Source organism: Pieris napi, chromosome 13 (assembly GCF_905475465.1).
Source record: "Pieris napi chromosome 13, ilPieNapi1.2, whole genome shotgun sequence".
NCBI classification, from domain to species: Eukaryota; Metazoa; Arthropoda; class Insecta; order Lepidoptera; family Pieridae; genus Pieris; species Pieris napi.
Window position 1 is genome coordinate 3,659,694 of NC_062246.1, and position 17,990 is coordinate 3,677,683.

At 34.0% G+C, this 17,990-nt stretch overlaps 2 protein-coding genes across 2 annotated transcripts in view; both read right to left on the reverse strand.

Annotated features, from left to right (window-relative positions):
* The window catches only part of LOC125055030 (inactive rhomboid protein 2), a 104,880-nt gene extending 92,356 nt beyond the window's left edge, over nt 1–12,524 (reverse strand). The window contains exon 1 of the mRNA XM_047657230.1: nt 11,485–12,524. Coding sequence (XP_047513186.1) covers nt 11,485–11,981 — 497 coding nt within the window. The 5' untranslated portion in view covers nt 11,982–12,524. The remainder of the gene's footprint in view (nt 1–11,484) is intronic.
* A 4,505-nt stretch (nt 12,525–17,029) lies between these two features.
* Nucleotides 17,030–17,710, reverse strand: LOC125055045. The gene has a single exon (XM_047657250.1). It carries the CDS (start codon nt 17,708–17,710, stop codon nt 17,081–17,083), a length of 630 nt encoding a protein of 209 aa, XP_047513206.1. The 3' UTR covers nt 17,030–17,080.
* Between the last annotated feature and the right edge of the window lie 280 nt (nt 17,711–17,990).

Sequence of the window (17,990 nt, forward strand, 5' to 3'; positions counted from 1 at the left end):
TTTACTTTTTCTTTAACCTATAATTTCCATACGAATTATGTAAATGAACGTCTTTGACGTCTATAGTATATTGTTAAAAATCAATAAACTATCAGTTCCAACAGAGGTAAACACATATTTAAAAAAAAGGTGCGTGTACTTATGTACGCGCGTAAGAAGTTATACTTCTTTGGCATTATTAAGAATAGTTTTTGATTGCATGCAAATAATTAATTACAATTAAATAATCAAAGACTGGAAAAGGAGTCATTATAGTCAATAAAGTTCAGTTTACATTTGAAAAATTAAATAAATAAATATTTATTATTATTCTCTTACATTAAGTGTAACATAAATTATATTATTATTCGAATGTTGTTTTTAAATTATGTCCAATGCCGTAGCATCTTCCGTGGGCAACTTCATTCTGATAATTTTGTGTCACGGTGCGCGCGCATCGTAAAATTTCACTCTCATAAATTTTTCATAACGCGCCTCAAGAAGTATAACTTCAAAAATCATTGTCAGTAAAAGTAAACCGAATATAAAGTGTTTTTTTTTAAATTTAATTGAATTTAGAATGTGCGTGGTAATGCGTCAGAAGTTTCATTATAACAGAGACCAATATTATTTCTCGATAAACAATTTATTATCACATTGTCTTAAAATTCATATTATTGATATTTTAGCTCAGAAATTAATTAACTTAAAAAATATAATACGTATACCACCACGTAACAGCCACATTACAATACAGTACATAACCATCAAAAGCAAGAACAGTAATAAAGAAGTTTAACAATAAAATTAAGCTGAGGGCATCCCATGTTCGAATATTTCGTGGTATTTGCTTCATACAATGACTCTAGTTTCCCAACTGGAGATTCTTACAATACACGTTTCAAAGTTCCGCAATTCATTTCAATATTCAACACTACAACGGCGGAAAATTATGCACAAACTTCCCGACAGCGAGGTATTTTTCACGCCGCTTAAGGATGTTTAAGAATTTGCTAGGAACAACTTTACTTTTTAACCTCACGAAAAGAAAATAATTGTATTACATTGTAAACGGCGAACATTAAAATGTGGTTTAATTAAGACTATTCCTTAATTAACACACAAATAAAAAATCTATGTACATGTACACCACACCATATAGCAATTTAGTTAAGATGTGTTCCCTTTGAATGTAATTGTTTTATATTAATTCTTTTTTCGTTATTTTATTTCTAGAACAAATTCAGCTTTCATTTGTTCGCTTGTCGTTGATAGGGTCGGCACAAATTCTTCGTTGTGATGCAATAAAAGCAAAAACAGTGTTAGCTGGGCATTGCTATAAATTTATATCACCACGCACCTTTAGCATTTGTAGAACAATATACACAGAGTCATTTGAATAATATCGTAGAGCCTCAACTCGATTGTAGGAGAGTACAAAACATAAGTACAGTGCTTGCATGAATTTAACTGTTCCACGAGAGTAAAGTCCATTTACAGATTATTATTCTGTAGGTACATCTGTGGTCTATGTTTATCGTTGGCTTATGTCATTCAAGAAAAAAGAAAAATATTTCAATGTTCTAACATAATTGTAAACGCTTCAGCGGGTACTGACAATGAAGGAAAATTGAATTGAAAATTGGTTCAAGCAAAATTTCGTTTTAGTCGACTTTTTTAACTATAACAATTACTAATTACCCTAATTGTTCTGCCCGCGAGCCGTAAATATTCAATAGCTTGTATCGTAGCAATATAACCTCTATGTATTATATAGAACTGTTTCTATCTTCAAATAGAAATAATGTTGATTTATTCTTTTGAAGCGTAATAAAAGCGTGGATCAAATGCATAATATTTACATAACGAAATGAGGTATGAAAAACATAAAATTCATATACATCTGTTCAAAGATTGATATCGTATCAAAAAATATTGCGAGTTTGATTTATATTCTCGCGACAACTGCCCGAATGAATCGTGAAAAATGCATTTAGCAATCTACTGAAAACCTGCACGGCGTGTTGTGCATAGTACCGATTATTTTGTTAGTGGGGCTCATAGCCCAGTATACGAGTATAGGGGAGATGTTTCTACACTTGTTTCGCGGGTTAAAGGAAAAGCTATTTCTTTTATGAATAAACGATAGTTTCGTCAAGTATTCACCACTATATTATGGACTACTACTATGGACCACTTGTGACAAATATTTCAATCAATACGATACTGATTTTAATTTTTTAACGCATTTACTATACAATTTGTATTTGAACTATATATATTCACGAATTCATACAATGTTCGCGATTTAGTTCCGCTGTTTAAGTGTTTCATTAAATTTATTTATTCAAAAACAAATAAATAAATCAGTGGCGCTACAACCTTAACCCTCAGATTTCTGAATCTGTTTCATAATCATTTTTAAATCTAATAGGCAAGTAGGTGATCAGCCTCCAGAGCCTGACACACGCCGTCGACTTTTTGGGTCTAAGACATGTCGGTTTCCTTACGATGTTTTCCTTTACCGTTCGAGTAAATTTTTGAAAGAGTTAAATGCGCGCATAGAAATAAAGTCCATTGGTGCACAGCCGGGGATCGAACCTACGACCTCAGGTGTGAGAGTCGCACGCTGAAGCCACTAGGCCAACACTGCTGTTTATTCAATAACAAGTTACATTTATTAGGTATTGGAGCCCCTGAACTAAGTCTAGGGGGACCTGTACGTCAGGGTACTCTGCTCATCCAACGGTTGAATGAAATTGTAACTTTACAAACGTTACTAAAACATTCTATAAATAATAATACACAACTGAGACGTATAATAAAATAAAGATACAGGTTTACAAGGTTGAAACGTTTGTATACACCAGAAGTGAATCACTATGATAATGTTTGAATGGAAGGATATGGAGAATACTAGTGTAAAAGAGAGTAAACTAATCGGTTTAACTAAGAAAAAAAAATCGGTTTTACACACATTATTAATGTATAATCAGGACACAATAAAAGTGTATAGTCTACAATTATACACGTTGAATAGATCTTTAGTTTTATTGTTATCTAGTGCTTCAGTGTTGAAACCAACGGAAGAGCATTGCTCAAGCCAAAGCCTTCAGACCCACTGTAGGAGGCAATGCTTAACCTACTTTTTCTTTGTGTTTCTCCGTTGTACAGTCACTGTTACGTATGCTGGAACTATTCGGGATTTACTGTTATTTACCGCATACATAGTTCAATTGGTTATCGTTCCATTTAAGATTGGATCTCTGGGTTCAATGCGTCGATACTTTTGGTTTATAGGCGTGAATACATAAGAAAAAATACAACAAAAATGAACTGTCCATGCTCTGTTGGTTTGCGAACAGTTACATAAACGTTATGTTGAAATAAAAATTAGGATTTGTTAATATATTAACTGCCTTATTCAAATATAATACAGTGATAATGTATATTTGTTCGCTTAGCGTTAAATTTCTTAAGTATAACAATTTTGTGTCATCTCAGCAGCACCTTTGAAAGATAACGAACGTAGCAAGGAGGTTATCTATTTCGGGCCTGGACCAAGTCTGGCTTTATTACAAATATTAATTCGTATTTTATTAGAAGATATTTGCTGATCATGTATAAAAATAATCCAAATTCATCCACTTCACTATAGTACCTGTGATGAGATATGCGTCTAAGAACTATTAGGATGGGTATATTGAGCAACCATTATTTAAAAAACAAAAATTATTATAAAATAAGAATCCGGCGCAACCACTATATATATTATATAAACACACAAACGAGTGTATATCTCTATGAATCAAGAATAAATTGATTAAATGCGTTAAATAAACTGTGTTGGAACAGTTCATAATGCAGATTAAAATCTAGTAAACGACATATCATATTAGGTCATACTAATTGAGAATAGGTATGACCTGACGATTTAAGTGATGTTCAAGTTTAATTGACAACGTGACTTACGAGTAGTTTTAGAATTGTGCCATTATTCGATAAAGATATTTCATTGCATTTATATGATCCATCTTTAAAATGCATTTCATTGTTTTTCTAGTCACCCATATCGCAGGCGCAGACAGTCTTTCGACCATACCGCCTAGTCTTTCGTAGATGTTTTTCTCTAATTATGTATTAAGTTAATTTATGTCTTTCGTAAAAACATTTCACTTTAATCATCTAAATATAAATCATGAAAGCCAGACAAATAAATAAAAGTCGTTTCATGCACAGAAGTCATTTTATGCTTTTTCCAACGCGCGCAGCGTACTTTTCTCATCACGAAAAATCTTGTAAAGCCTATCAAACACAGTAAATATCAAAATGATTAATGGGTTTGATAAATAAAATTAATCATTAGCTATTCATAGATTAACGAAACGATTAAAATTCAAAGTAATTGTATTTCTTATTGTCTGTATGTTAAAAGTTGACACGTGACAAGACGTCTGACGATGGCGTTTAATTAATTGGAATTTTCTATTAAACAGTTTTCAATTTCTCTAATTGAATTGCCTTATATAAAAAAACACAGAGTAGGTTATCGTATAGTTATTAAATCTAGGTTGTCCATTCTTCCGTCAAACAACAGTGTTACCCTTAACAACTCCAGCTAAATGGAGGGATCATACTTCTTACTTGTCAGACACCTAAAGCTAATAAAAATCTATGGCACAGATTTAGATTATTGTGCCACATATAAGGCTTTATCATAACATTAATATTCTAATTAGCAAATATACCATTAACTAATTTTGTTTTAAACTAATGCACATTTCATTTAAATTATATTTATCCAAACTTCACAAACAAAAACTCCAAATAAAGTTTAGCTGTTTATGCATAATTATTAACCAACAACAAATGCTTCATTTTAAACAGTTTCAAAGCTTCTACGAACGAATACCTTTTTAATCCGAGCTTATAAAAAGTTTAGAATTAATGAGATTCTTGTTTTCACTCTAAAAGTAAAAAATAAATATCTCTGTAGAGGGGAATGCCCTTTTCGAATTAAAACGGACTTAAGCACAGATTATAAACAGGGCATTCCACGAAAACGATATTTATTAAATTTTAACTACGTTTTTTTTCATTATAAGTTAATATTTTAATAATAAAGCAAGAACCATTAATATAAATCCTGCGCCAAATTGATTATTGATAGAAAACATTTTCATATATCGTGAATATGATATTTCTAATAAAATTTATTCATTTCAATCACATTTCGTAGACATCATTCAAGTCATGTTATCTTGTCTCAACTTTCAATTACTACGAATTATATAAATATTATAATGTATTACTGTTCAATGGACATCGTAAAAAAAGAAATTCGTCTCTATAAAACCAAAAGTTCTCAACAAAATACTTCGTTCGGCATCTATATAAAAATCAAGTTACTATAAGTAATTTTGCAAGTATTAAATTTATAGTGTTACTGAACAATATTTTCTGAAACTTTAAAATAATTAGTATTGGATTATAAATTAATTAAAATAACAATATATCTGCGAAATCGTGTGGATCATAATTAATTGTCTTGTCTTGTTGTGTTGTCTATTCGGTCATACTGTGATTGATATGACTTTAAATTTCGTTGTCGGTTGTTTTTATTTACGCACATCCTCTGGCATTAAAAACCTTATAGGCTACCTTAACGCCTAACTTAAGCCCTTTTAACTCAAACTTGATGGCTGGTCTGGTCAAGTCTTGCACAGTCCGTTTTACAAGGCATTTTTGCGAACTACCGAGCTGTGGAATCGACTCCCGGTGGGGTTCTTCCCTGAGAGATACGACCTCTAACTATTCAAAGTAAGAGTGTACTCCTCTCTAAAAGGCCGGCAACGGGCCCACTAAAAATAGATGTCCATGGGCTGCGATGACTGCCCTTTTTGAGTGTGCCGTAGGATCGTTTGCCCCACTATTATATAAAAAAAACTACTATCTACTTCTGATTTATATACATTTAATATGCTTTAGTTTTTATTCTCGTTTTATTTTCATTTCATTGAGGTAAAATAGGTCAGCAACCCTTACATTACCATAAAAATATTAACAGTGGGGAACGCTTATTAAATAATTCAAACAAATCTTGAATTTTACATTACGCAAATGTTTTTTTAACCAACACTTTTTTCATATATTGTGCATTGACCTTTTGACCTATAAGTAACTCTGGACGTTGATCCCACATAAAAGTCACCTTCTGTACAGTAAAAGCCTAATTTTATTGACCGAGACTAAAAGGCGCTTCAGGTACTTAAGAGAGTTTGCTACAAATGGCGGCGTTCTGAATGTAATTCATTTATCTTCTTTATTCGCTTGTTTTGGTTCACATTACGTTTTCACTAACACCATCAATAAATCACCCACCAAGCTTCCTTGTGCTTAGAGCCATTACATCTTGCTTATCTAAATTAAGTAAAAATGTATGTAAAATATACGTTTTTCATCATTAGTGTTATTTGTCTATTGGTATATATTACTACGGTTAATAAATTGTTTATATGGTATTAAGTATTTATAGTATAAATAATAATTAGTCTCTGAATTTAAGAATAGTATATAATTTACGTGCGCTGTAATTCTTGTTTAACTATATCAAAATATATAACATAGAGATCAAGTAAGTTTAATAACGTGTATATACTTTAAGTAATTTAATTTTCTACCGTAAATCGTAATGTATATAAATATAAGAAAACCATCTTCAGTGATACAAAAAAAATCACAGAAAGGCTACTTATAAATACCTTCTATATGACTTGACAGGTATTATACATAAATCTATATGATGAATTAAACTCAACTGTGTTGCTGAATTAATTAAAGATTTAGAGTTTGTTATTTTACTTGACAACAATTACTTTACTCTAATTCATTTAAGATCAAAATGTTCCAACAAAAAAAATCTTCTAATAAAATTTAGATGTCAAACCAAAACTAATGTCTTTTCCACAAACTAACAAAAATTTTAATAAAACTCCAGGTAACACATAATATATAATTAACAATCTAAAGTATGTAATCTAAGAAATATAATTATTTTTTAATTTTACTTAAGATGTCATATGGAACAACGTGTAATAGTTGCAGCTCCATACAAACGTAGTGTAAAAAAAACATGGCGATTAAAAAAGAGTGGCGGAGAGTTTATTGCCAGTTCTTCTCTTCCGTTCTACACTCTTGATTTGAGAACTGGCACTAAATGTAAAGTTAGAAGCATTTCATGTACATTTCTTTTTTTTGACGTTCATAAGTGTACATTGATTGTACCTATATGATTAAATGATTTTAACTTGTGACTTTATTAAACAAAAATTGCATTATACAGTAGCTATTTTTATTGTAATAGTTGTAAAAATAACTCGCTACTATTTATAAAACAATTCGTTTTATTTCGAATAACCAATTTTATAATTAATCAACATTCTCGCGGTTCAAATATTTATAAAATACAGGCCTATAACTTATTTTGTTTTGGTTTGAACACAAACATCCATGATTAATGATCCGAACAATGATCGATTCACATAATCCTACGAATAAATGTTAGATTTTAATTACGGTTTCGCTTTGTTTACGTGACATAATAATAATTTATATTCTGTGACTACTCGGAGCTAGTTCATAATTCAAAAATGTATATATTATAAGTATATATTACTGAGGCCCAGAATGACCGAGATACTGAAAGACATACGAACGTGAGAGATATTCTTGAAACCTTATGTCTAAACTTGAACCATTTTTAGGGAACAAGTATAAATTACTCGTTTTGATATAGTGGAATGTCCTGGCACAGGTAATGCTTAAGCGGGGTCAATAGACTACAGACTGTATGTATTTTATTAAAAAAAAAATATTTATGAGTTGTTATGATAATTATCAGGTTGAATACCTACTCCAAAGTAACAACCTTCTTTATAGAGTTCAGTAAGAAGAATATGTTACCTCTCTGCGATACAATGTTTTATATTATGATTTTGGTAACAAGACAAAAAAGTATTAAAACATGTATATTGTATATAGTTAAAAAACATTTTTGGTTCTCTCAAAAATTCCCAATTATTTGAATATTTATTAAAATATCAAGTTATTCAATTTCAATATCATATTTATTATAATTAGCCAATTATTATTATCAACTACTATTCTTAATATCCAAATGGTATTAAACCGGAAATAGCTGTAAAACCGCATTTCCAGTTCTAAAACATAAAAATCCACTGAGTCCTATCTCAAAGGAGATTGAATGCATCTTATCCGATGATAGAAGGAATTATTACGATATCGCAACGCAAAACGAATAGTTCACACGATTTTTAAAAGTATTGTAAAAATGTTATGGGCTATCTCACATGGATAAAAAGAATGTGATATACAAAAGATTTAATTATCAAGGAAGCAGCCGGGAGCAAGTTAAGTCAAAATACACGGAAACATAACAAAAACGCTGGGGTTTTTCGGAAAAAGATTGATCTGTTTGAGACATTAATTTCAATGTAAAAACTACATAAAATAATATTTGTCTGAATATAGACTTTAAGGAAGAGACACTCCTTTTAATCTGACACTAAAAAAGGAGGTGATAATCTATTTAGCGTGTATGTTTGTACGCAAATTTCTCGAAAACTAAAAGTCGTATCGCAATGATCTCTTTATATAAACCAGATATATATCAGGTTTCAAAATCGTTTTAGTATTTGTCAGTTGGGAAATCCCACGCATGTTTGGACATGAAGATAAATTTCCTTTTCAAACAGGTGTTTGTTCTAAGTTTATTTAAATTGCTTACCTTGATTTGTTCGTATCCATAATAAACTTAATTCACAACACTAACAAATTACACAAGCTGAATATCGTTCTTTAAGAAATAAACTGAAATTTAGTTGCAATGTAGCCTTATCACTATGACATATCAGATAAGGATAGTAGATTAACATTTACTGAACTGTTTGATAATTTTACTCAGCTAACGAAACCCAAAAGCGTCAAGTTCTTGTAAAAAGTCTATACGCGTACAGTAGAACATTTTACAGGCTTTTTCATATCTTAAGACGAGATTAAAAGGGGAGAGAGAGAGAGAGGGAGTTAGGATATATAGAAGTATCTCTGCTACAATTATTTAGGCAAAAAACTGTACTGACAAATTTCATTCTTAATTCAAATAATACAATTATTTTATAATTTGTTTTTCAAAGTAGGTTTCAATTTCTTCATTTTTGTTGTTAAACCTTATTTTATACTATTACTTAATTGCTCGTATAGGGACGGCACCGCTTTTTTATTATTATATTATGTACATCTATTTCTATCATGAGGTTATCCTAATTTTGTAGTCCAAAAAAAACCATAGAAAGATACGAATTTGAATATACATTCCTACTTATAATTCGACCAAAAGTGTTGAATTTAATAGCGTGTTTGATAAATTATATGGGATTTAACAACGTAAGGTCTAGGTATGACAGGGTGAAAGCAAAGGGTCTGTTGTATTTGGGTAAGCCCTTTGGAATACAGACGTATGTTTAATACATTTGTAAAATTAATTCAGGAGATTTACGTATGGGTTTTCAAAGTATCATTTGCAATTGCTACAAATCTTATATACAGGGAGGTCAAAAAGTCGTGGATCAAACGCAAATAGGGAATAGGTGAGGTCATCAGCTGCAAAAAATTGTTCTACGGGAGGTCTCTAAGCTCAACCCCTGAAGAGTTTTTTTATTATACTATATTTATATTTTGCGTTTTATAAGAAATTTGACTTTTTTTACTAATTCTTATTAAAATTCGAAAAATGTACATCCTGTATCTTTTTCATAATATCCACTAGATTGGTACTGATGAGTTCTTGCGTATGTAAGTACCCCTAAGCCCTAAGGGATAGGAGTGGTCCACCCCAAGGAGGTAGTTTTTGGGCAATTTTTTTATATAATTTTTTATAATTTGGTTTTAAACTATAGAAACCTTAGCTTTCCCTCTTCAACCACCAATCGCCATTTTAAAAAGCGGTATTAGTTCTGAAATAATTTTAAATGGAAAAACAACTTTTGTATCGAATGGTTTATAAAAGAGATTTAAAAGCAAAAGTTCTTAAAACAGAAAGTTTAGTTCATAGAAGTAATATAGAAAAATAAAAGTAGTTCAAATACCTATAAACATTATTAAAGGTATTTTATTATATATTTCTAAAAATGTATTTTCGTCTTGAAAGCTATCCGATTTTTATAAACTGTTTCTTAAATTTGACCTGATTTTAGTCAAACAAGAACATCTCTTTGTCTTTATATAGAGTTTTAGGATCGGAGAAATTTATTGACAAAAAGGAATTTTAGCCGAAATAGCTTATCCTACGCAAATATTAGCAAATTCAAAGAATATTACATAGATACAGTAAACAGATATTTCTTTCATTTGAAGTCGGTAAAAAAACTTACGAATCAATATGTTGTTTATTAACTGCCTCACATGTAGATTTATTTTAAAATACTTTGAATATCATTTATTTTAATATAGGTATACCATAATGGGTTAATGTAGCATTATAATGGTAGTAGAATTTTTGTAATTGGTTCAGTAGTTTTTGAGTTTACTCATCACAAACATACAATCACGCAAATCTTACTAAAACTATACATATTCGTTCTTTAAGTTTTACGTTACTGGAAAAGAAATCTATTGTTATTATATTGATGGTTTTCAGCGATTTGGTAAACATCCAACTTTTAAAGACTAAAGCATAAGTCTCCAATCCAGTAAGCCTTTCTTTACTTTTTTCTTTCAAAATACAGAAGCTTTGAAACTAAAATACGAAATAGAATACGCAACGATTGAATTTTTTAAAGAAGTTATTACGTACACGAAAACATGGTTATTAAAAACATCGTCAAAATAATACTTCTACAAGCGATCACTGAGAATCGACAACATTCGAAAGTTGACAATTGTCAATAGATTCTAAATTTATGTTGTTGACATTCGTTTGTTTTGTGTTCTTTACAGTTAACTGTAAACCTGTACAAGTTCTACATGCAATATAAAAATATGTAACAATATCATATTTGCAAGCATCATCGAATGAATTAACCAAATTCCGGAGCTCGTTAGGAAAAGCCAACTCATCAATCATACGTTATCATTTCCAACCATAAAATATTGGCCAATTAGAACAATTCGCCGTCGGCATGTGTCGTTATGACCCTTTCATCTCTACGTTTAATTTGTTTTATAGCGATCGGGGCTTGCAAAAATCGAAATCATGTTCACTGTGATTGGGTTTTGTCATACAATATTTGTTTCGGAATAATTTAAGTAACAAGGTTCGATTAATTGTTTACAGTCATTCTTCTTTTGTTTTTTTTAGATTTCTTGGTTTAAAATAATAGACAGGCAATAGGTAATACACTCGATCTCTACGAAGGGGTATTCTTTTATATGCTCGATTTTACCCTGTTTTGGTATAATATTTTATCCAATGGTAAATAGACTACTCACCAGTCGTGTGCTTGATTTCTTCTCCTCGCTTGTGCACAACAAGGAGGCTCCTGTGTATCACAGAGCTGTAGCGCGGGCGGTGGTGGCGGCGGCGGCGTACAGGCCAACCGCCGCGCCGCCGCTGCTCCTACGTACTCCACATATCGCGGCGGCGGCGAGTTTCCCAAATCTTCGCGACACGCCGGCCCACAGCACTTGCGGCTGGCAGGCGGCGGTGCCCGACACGCTAACCCACAATACACCGGCGGCGGTGCCCGCACTGGGGCTGGCGGCCGGGGCACGTAGCGCTCGACGGGCACGTGGGCCGCCGGAGGCACATACCGGGGCCTCCGTGCCCGCTCCGCTTCCGCACTCCGGCGCACCCGCCGCGGCGACGCCGAAAACCGGTCCGGCAACGGCGCGGGCGGCGGCGGGCTGAGCCTCTCCGGTGGAGCCACGCTGAACGCGCCGCCCGCCGGGAACCGTTCGCACGGGGAACGCGCGTACTCGTCGCCCATGGCGCGCGGCCGCCCGGGCCCGCCGCCCTATCGCCCCGGGCCGCCTCACATACCGCCCGCACTCTTGGACACTCTCACGAGACCGATACTCTGTTCCTACGCGAGATGAACGCGATCCCGAAATCCGCATTCACTTCGCGAGCGCCATCGCGCTCCGTCCGATCGATAGCGCGACGCGCTGCGCTCTCAGAGGGTCCACATTCTCCACTCTGGGCCGCATGCCATCCCTTCGCTGTTATGTTTTGGCTGTTTAAAATCTTCTAGGGCGAGGCGAAAGTGCGTCCTCGAGCAAGATGGCCGCTTTATTCATGTCTTCGCGCCTGCGCTAATTTCACTTTGCGATGTTTGTTTTCACCAAAAACTAATATTTACAACGATAAACACAAAGTAATTAAGTCGAGTTAGAATCCACTTATTATATGTAGAAACGGAATCGCATCGTATGAAATATAGTATCGCGTAATGGGCCTCGATACACAGCGAGAGGACGAGGTGACGTGCGTCCCAGCCGTCCGCGGTGGAGGACAAGGGAGACGGGTGCAGTGCGCCTGCGGGACATCCGCGGCGACGTCACGTCAGTGCGCGTATCGACGTCGCAGCCGCGCGCAGTTCTCTGCGGCGCTCTCCGGCGCTATGTTCACGGAGTGCCTCTTCAAAACATTATTGCCCATTAGATCCCGCAAACGTCCACATCATTACAGTTGTCCCAACTACCTGCGTCTAACAAGGCTTAATAATCATGCTTGACAACAGCTGTAACCAGGTCAAACATCAAATACACGAATGCTCGCTATCTTTCCATATAAAATGTTTGCAACATTAAGTTTTAATATTGACACACTCCGGGTCAACAGCTTTTCATAATACACTGGAATTTTTAGATAATTATTAGGTTAGGTTAGGCAAGTATATATTTTTAATTGTTTTGAAGTAATAGCTTAAGCAGTCTTAGACTGTTTACTTCGAAACAGTCAATCCATTATATAATATTATGTTATGTTAGCTTCATAATCCCTAACACACTTATGTACGTTTAGTGTTGTGTTCAATGTGTCAGCAATTTACACATTGTATTGTAAAGTGACACGAACATCGAATTAATAATATTTCAACTAAATCCACGTATGTATTAGCGTAGCTTAGTTTATATAGTTTCAACCTGAGTTGTTTGATGGCGTAACAATTTTTTTATTGTTTAGCCATCATTTTTATATTGTAAATTGTATATTGCGCTATGCATAAGTCGCTGAAATTCCTGCATTATATATTATGTATAGATATTTTTGTTTTTTTTTTTAAAGACAATTTACACCAATTGACCTAGTCCCATGCTAAGCTGGTGAAGCTTGTGTTATGGGTACTAGGCAACGGATATACATACATATTATAGATAGATATACATATAAGTACATATTTAAACACCCAAGACCTAAGAACAACACCAAATGCTCATCACATCGATGTTCGCCTCAGCCGGGGATCGAACCCGTTACCTATGGATTCGCAGTCAGGGGTACTAACCACTAGACCAATGAGTCGTCTATTTATACGAATATGGTGTGTTTTAATACTTTTCTCTTAAATTCATTCAACCGAAGTCATCTACCTAATACACAAATTCGGTACAAAACCTAACGCTACCTCCCTGGGAGGTCGCTTCGTTTAACAGCCTGGAAATAATGAGGTTTACACGACTTAACGAACGCTATTCCATTTTTGAAATTATAAATCGGCCTCCAACAACTCAATTAGTCCACGAATAGACGAAGCATTGCTATTCTTGAATACAGAAATTACTCTTTGCTTTTTAATCTAGGTTTTCAATTGAAACACTATTGAAATAGATATAGAAATGTACCATGAATATAAATAAATAATAATTAACTTTCAGAAATTCTTCAAAAAAATATACTCGCATTTCTATTGCACGTCTTTTTAAAAAGTTAACTCCACAAATCCTTTCCTCTAACAAAATACTCGCAATTGCACGTATTTTTGCAACTATGGAACGGACAATTTTTTTTCACATTTAGGTTTAAAGGCACGCAGACTAGAGGAAGCTAACACCTCGCCTTTCAATGTAATACCTCACATCCCTGTGCTACTGAGTAAAGTCACTGTTTAATAATTGTATCAGCACATTTCACGTGCCTACGCCCATGGTCCCGTTTAGGTGGGCGTAGGATTATACCCTTTTTTAAATTGGAGGGTATATCTCCCAAAGACCAATGAGCAGTTGGCCTTTTTGTTTTTTAGTGGCTTCAGTGCGACTCTCATCCCTGAAGTCGTAGGTTCGATCCCCGGCTGTGTACCAACGGACTCTATTTATATGTGCGCATTTAACATTCGCTCAAACGGTGAGGGAAAACATCGTGAGGAAACCGACATGTCTTAGACCCAAAAATCGACAGCGTGTGACAGGCACAGGAGACTGATCACCTACTTGCCTAGTAGATTGAAAAATGTTCATGAAAAAGATTCAGAAATCTGAGGCCCAGACCTAAAGAGGTTGTAGCGCCACTGATTTATTTTTTTCACCCAAAGACCACAGGCAGACGATTCCATAGTTTGCTAGTTTGCTAGAAATTATTTTACTGACATACGTACATGTTATGTACATAATACATAATATGTTACATACATTGTCTGGAATATCTGATTACTACGTCAAATTTATCAAGCGCAATAGAACGTTATGAGTTGGTAATTACTAATTGAGGACTGAAACTTAATTTTATTTTTCCCAACAAGCAGTTTAGCCCACGCATTATCGAATTTCCCGCCCCAGTAGGAGTTAGGTCGTCAATTTATTGAATAAGGTAATATTCAAGTCCATTAGGGGTAATAGGGCATCGTGGATAACGAATGCAGACACCTGTCGCCTAATTCCATTATTTGCTCTCTATATTGCTTCATGTAAGGTCGAGGAAAACTGTTATGCTCTATTAGTTATACAAGGGTGTATCTTTAGTTAGTTAGATACCTAATTACGTTCTCTAAATTAGAATAGATACTATATTACAAAGTTAAATTACCATACAATATATGCGCCCTAAAAAAAGTGGAAATATAGAAGCGTTATCAGGAAGTGAATGGAGAAATAAAGCCATAAAGGGGTATCGATTAGTGGTACTGAAAGAAGTTAGGATATTAGGATAACAAGGAAAAAAATTATCTAACGAATCTAAACTGTATATTCAGAATCGTTATTATTATTATTTATTTGAAATGTAATATGTGAATAAGTTTAGTAGTGCCTTTAAAATTGTAAAACTTCAATTTCAGTTAAGAAGTAAGTTGTAGTGTACTTAGTATTTTAGCATTATCAGGGTGTCTTAATTAGTATGCCAGCGCATACATATTTTTTTTTTTACATTGAAAGAATAACCGATAATTACATAGTGTTAAATGTAAAAGGAAATGTTTAACTTAGCTAGAGCTTATTTAGATGAAAAATTGGCACATTTATAAGTATAGGTACTAGCTGACCGGGCAAACGTCGTTTTGCCATGTATATCATTTATAATAAAAAAATAGGGGTTGATCGTAGAGGGGTGAAAATTGGGGATTGTATGTATTTTTTAATGCTGTATCATAAGAAAATAAAGAATATTTTTTTTATCTAAAATTTTAAAAAAAATTGGGGTGGACTACCCTTAACATTTAGGGGGATGAAAAATAGATGTTGTCCGATTCCCACACATACCCAATATGCACACAAAATTTCATGAGAATCGGTCGAGCCGTTTCGGAGAAGTTTAACCATAAACACAGCGACACGAGAATTTTATATATTAGATTATGTATAATAAAACAACAATATTGGAAATATATTTTATAATCTACAAACATTATATTCTATGCCTAAATATATTTACACAACCAATTCAAAACTTTTGTACAAACATTTTGCCCTAACAACATTGAATCATCGCTACTTGAAAACAAATAACTGATTCTTTCGTACTTCTAAACTGGGTTATTGAACTTGCTTGGATGTACTGAAATTACTGACTGTTGCTTGAGAGGAAAATGGAGTCAGAGTGTCGAGTGTTTGTTCAGTACAATCCTCCCATAACCACCAAACGACGAACAGAACCTCTACATTAACAAGAATCAAGGCCACAACCGGAATCGAGAGCTTCCCAATAAAAGTCTTCAAGGCCCCCTTCGATGCCAGCAGCGGTCTGAGGATATTGTTAATCAGGGTATCTTTAAAACCGGAGCCGCCAAGCAACGCGAGGCCAAAATTCAACAAGCTACCCAACTTATTCAGTTTTAAACTTGGCTCCAGCAATCCGAACTTTGGTTTTATTAAATCCGCCTCTAAGTTAGGCCCGTGGTAAATGTTGGCAGACCACGGCAAGTTCGGTTTATATAAAGGTTTTGAGTATGTAAGTGGTGCGAACTTAGATGCGCTCCGTGATTTTTCCTCATCACTTAAAGATTCTTGAAAGTTCCACTTACTTTCTGTTTCTGGTGCCGCCCTTGCTTGAGTCCATTCTTGCGGATAATTTGTGTACATATTTGGGTAGTAAATGGTGTTTGGATACATAGATGCTTGCCTTTCATTATCTCGTGATAATGTCTCCATATCCAATGGTATGTTCCCCGTATCTCCATTAGCACAGATTGTTAAGATATTAGCCAATATAAAAAATACTTTCAAATTACTCACGAGACCCATTTTGTGTTACAACACCCTTACAATCGCTTAAAATAAAACATTTAGTTTCTAACACTCGCTTAAATGAGAAAATAATTCTGTAATGTAGACAATTTTAACACACTAATAAGATTTTCTAGCTGTATGTTTGTTTAAATAAATACTACTCTCAAATAAATATTGCATTTGATTATATTCATAAGTATAAAAGTAAATTAAAAATTATTATTTATTCCTATAACTGATATAATAATTAAAATTACATATCAAGCATTTCCAATAACTATATAACCCGGCCACATTTAATTAACCCAGATAATAGTTTTGACTGATATTAATTTTAAATTCAATAATATCACTCATTATAATACATAATTTTCATGGAAACACGAACCGAGTCGAAATACAAGCGCAGTCAATGTTTATTTACGTGTCAGCTTATATCGATTCCTGAGTTGCAGTCCATTGACATACATTCCGCGACCTTGTCCCCAGCGAGAATGCTGAGCAATATTTTCGCAATCGGACTATCTTCATCAACGTCGTCTATAATTGAAAATGTTACCGCCGTCCCGAAATTACTACCGAAACCACTCTTATAAGACCGCTGTATTACACACGCCACCCTCTCCGTGCAATCCATGATTAACCTTGACTTGCTTTTCTTCCTTTTCTTCTTAAAATATTTCATCATTTTCGAAATTACTGGCCACAACAACACCGCTTTCAGCCCCAACTTCGCGAACACCATAACACTTAGCGGTAAAAGCAAAAGTTTCCCACCAAGAAGCTTTAATAACACAATGACTGTCGCCGAGAGCATTATTTTGGCAGCACTTCCTAAAAGACTGGCAAACGACGATAGGGTATCTGTCTTTTGGCACGAGCCATGGTTATAACCGGAATCAGAATATGTTTTTCTTATATCGGGATAATAGTTGGAAGCGCCCGTAAATAAGTCGAGGAATGGCATCGAGGCAGTATGGGGGCTGTCAGTGCTAAGGGCCTGCTCCTGAGCTACAGCCCGCGATAAAACGTAAAAAACAACTGCAGCTACGAACATGACTAAAAAAACTGTTCCACTTCTATCGGTGTATTTCATTTAAAACCTTCGCCGTGAAATCAATATTTCTATTTTAAAATGCGAAACAAAATAATTACTGGGGTAAGAAATCTTTGGAAAACAAGGTTAATAGATTTTTAGTGCACGGTTATTTGTTTACTCGTGACACAATTTTTAGTTGAGAAGTTTATTTCGTCAAAAACCGTGGAAATATAATTCATAATTCCATCGATTATAATATTATTATTAACAACAGACTATTTACAATATTCGAATTCAA

Coding starts and splice junctions, on each gene's coding strand:
- LOC125055045 (XM_047657250.1), bottom strand. CDS start 17,710: ATGTTCGTAGCTGCAGTTGTTTTTTACGTTTTATCGCGGGCTGTAGCT.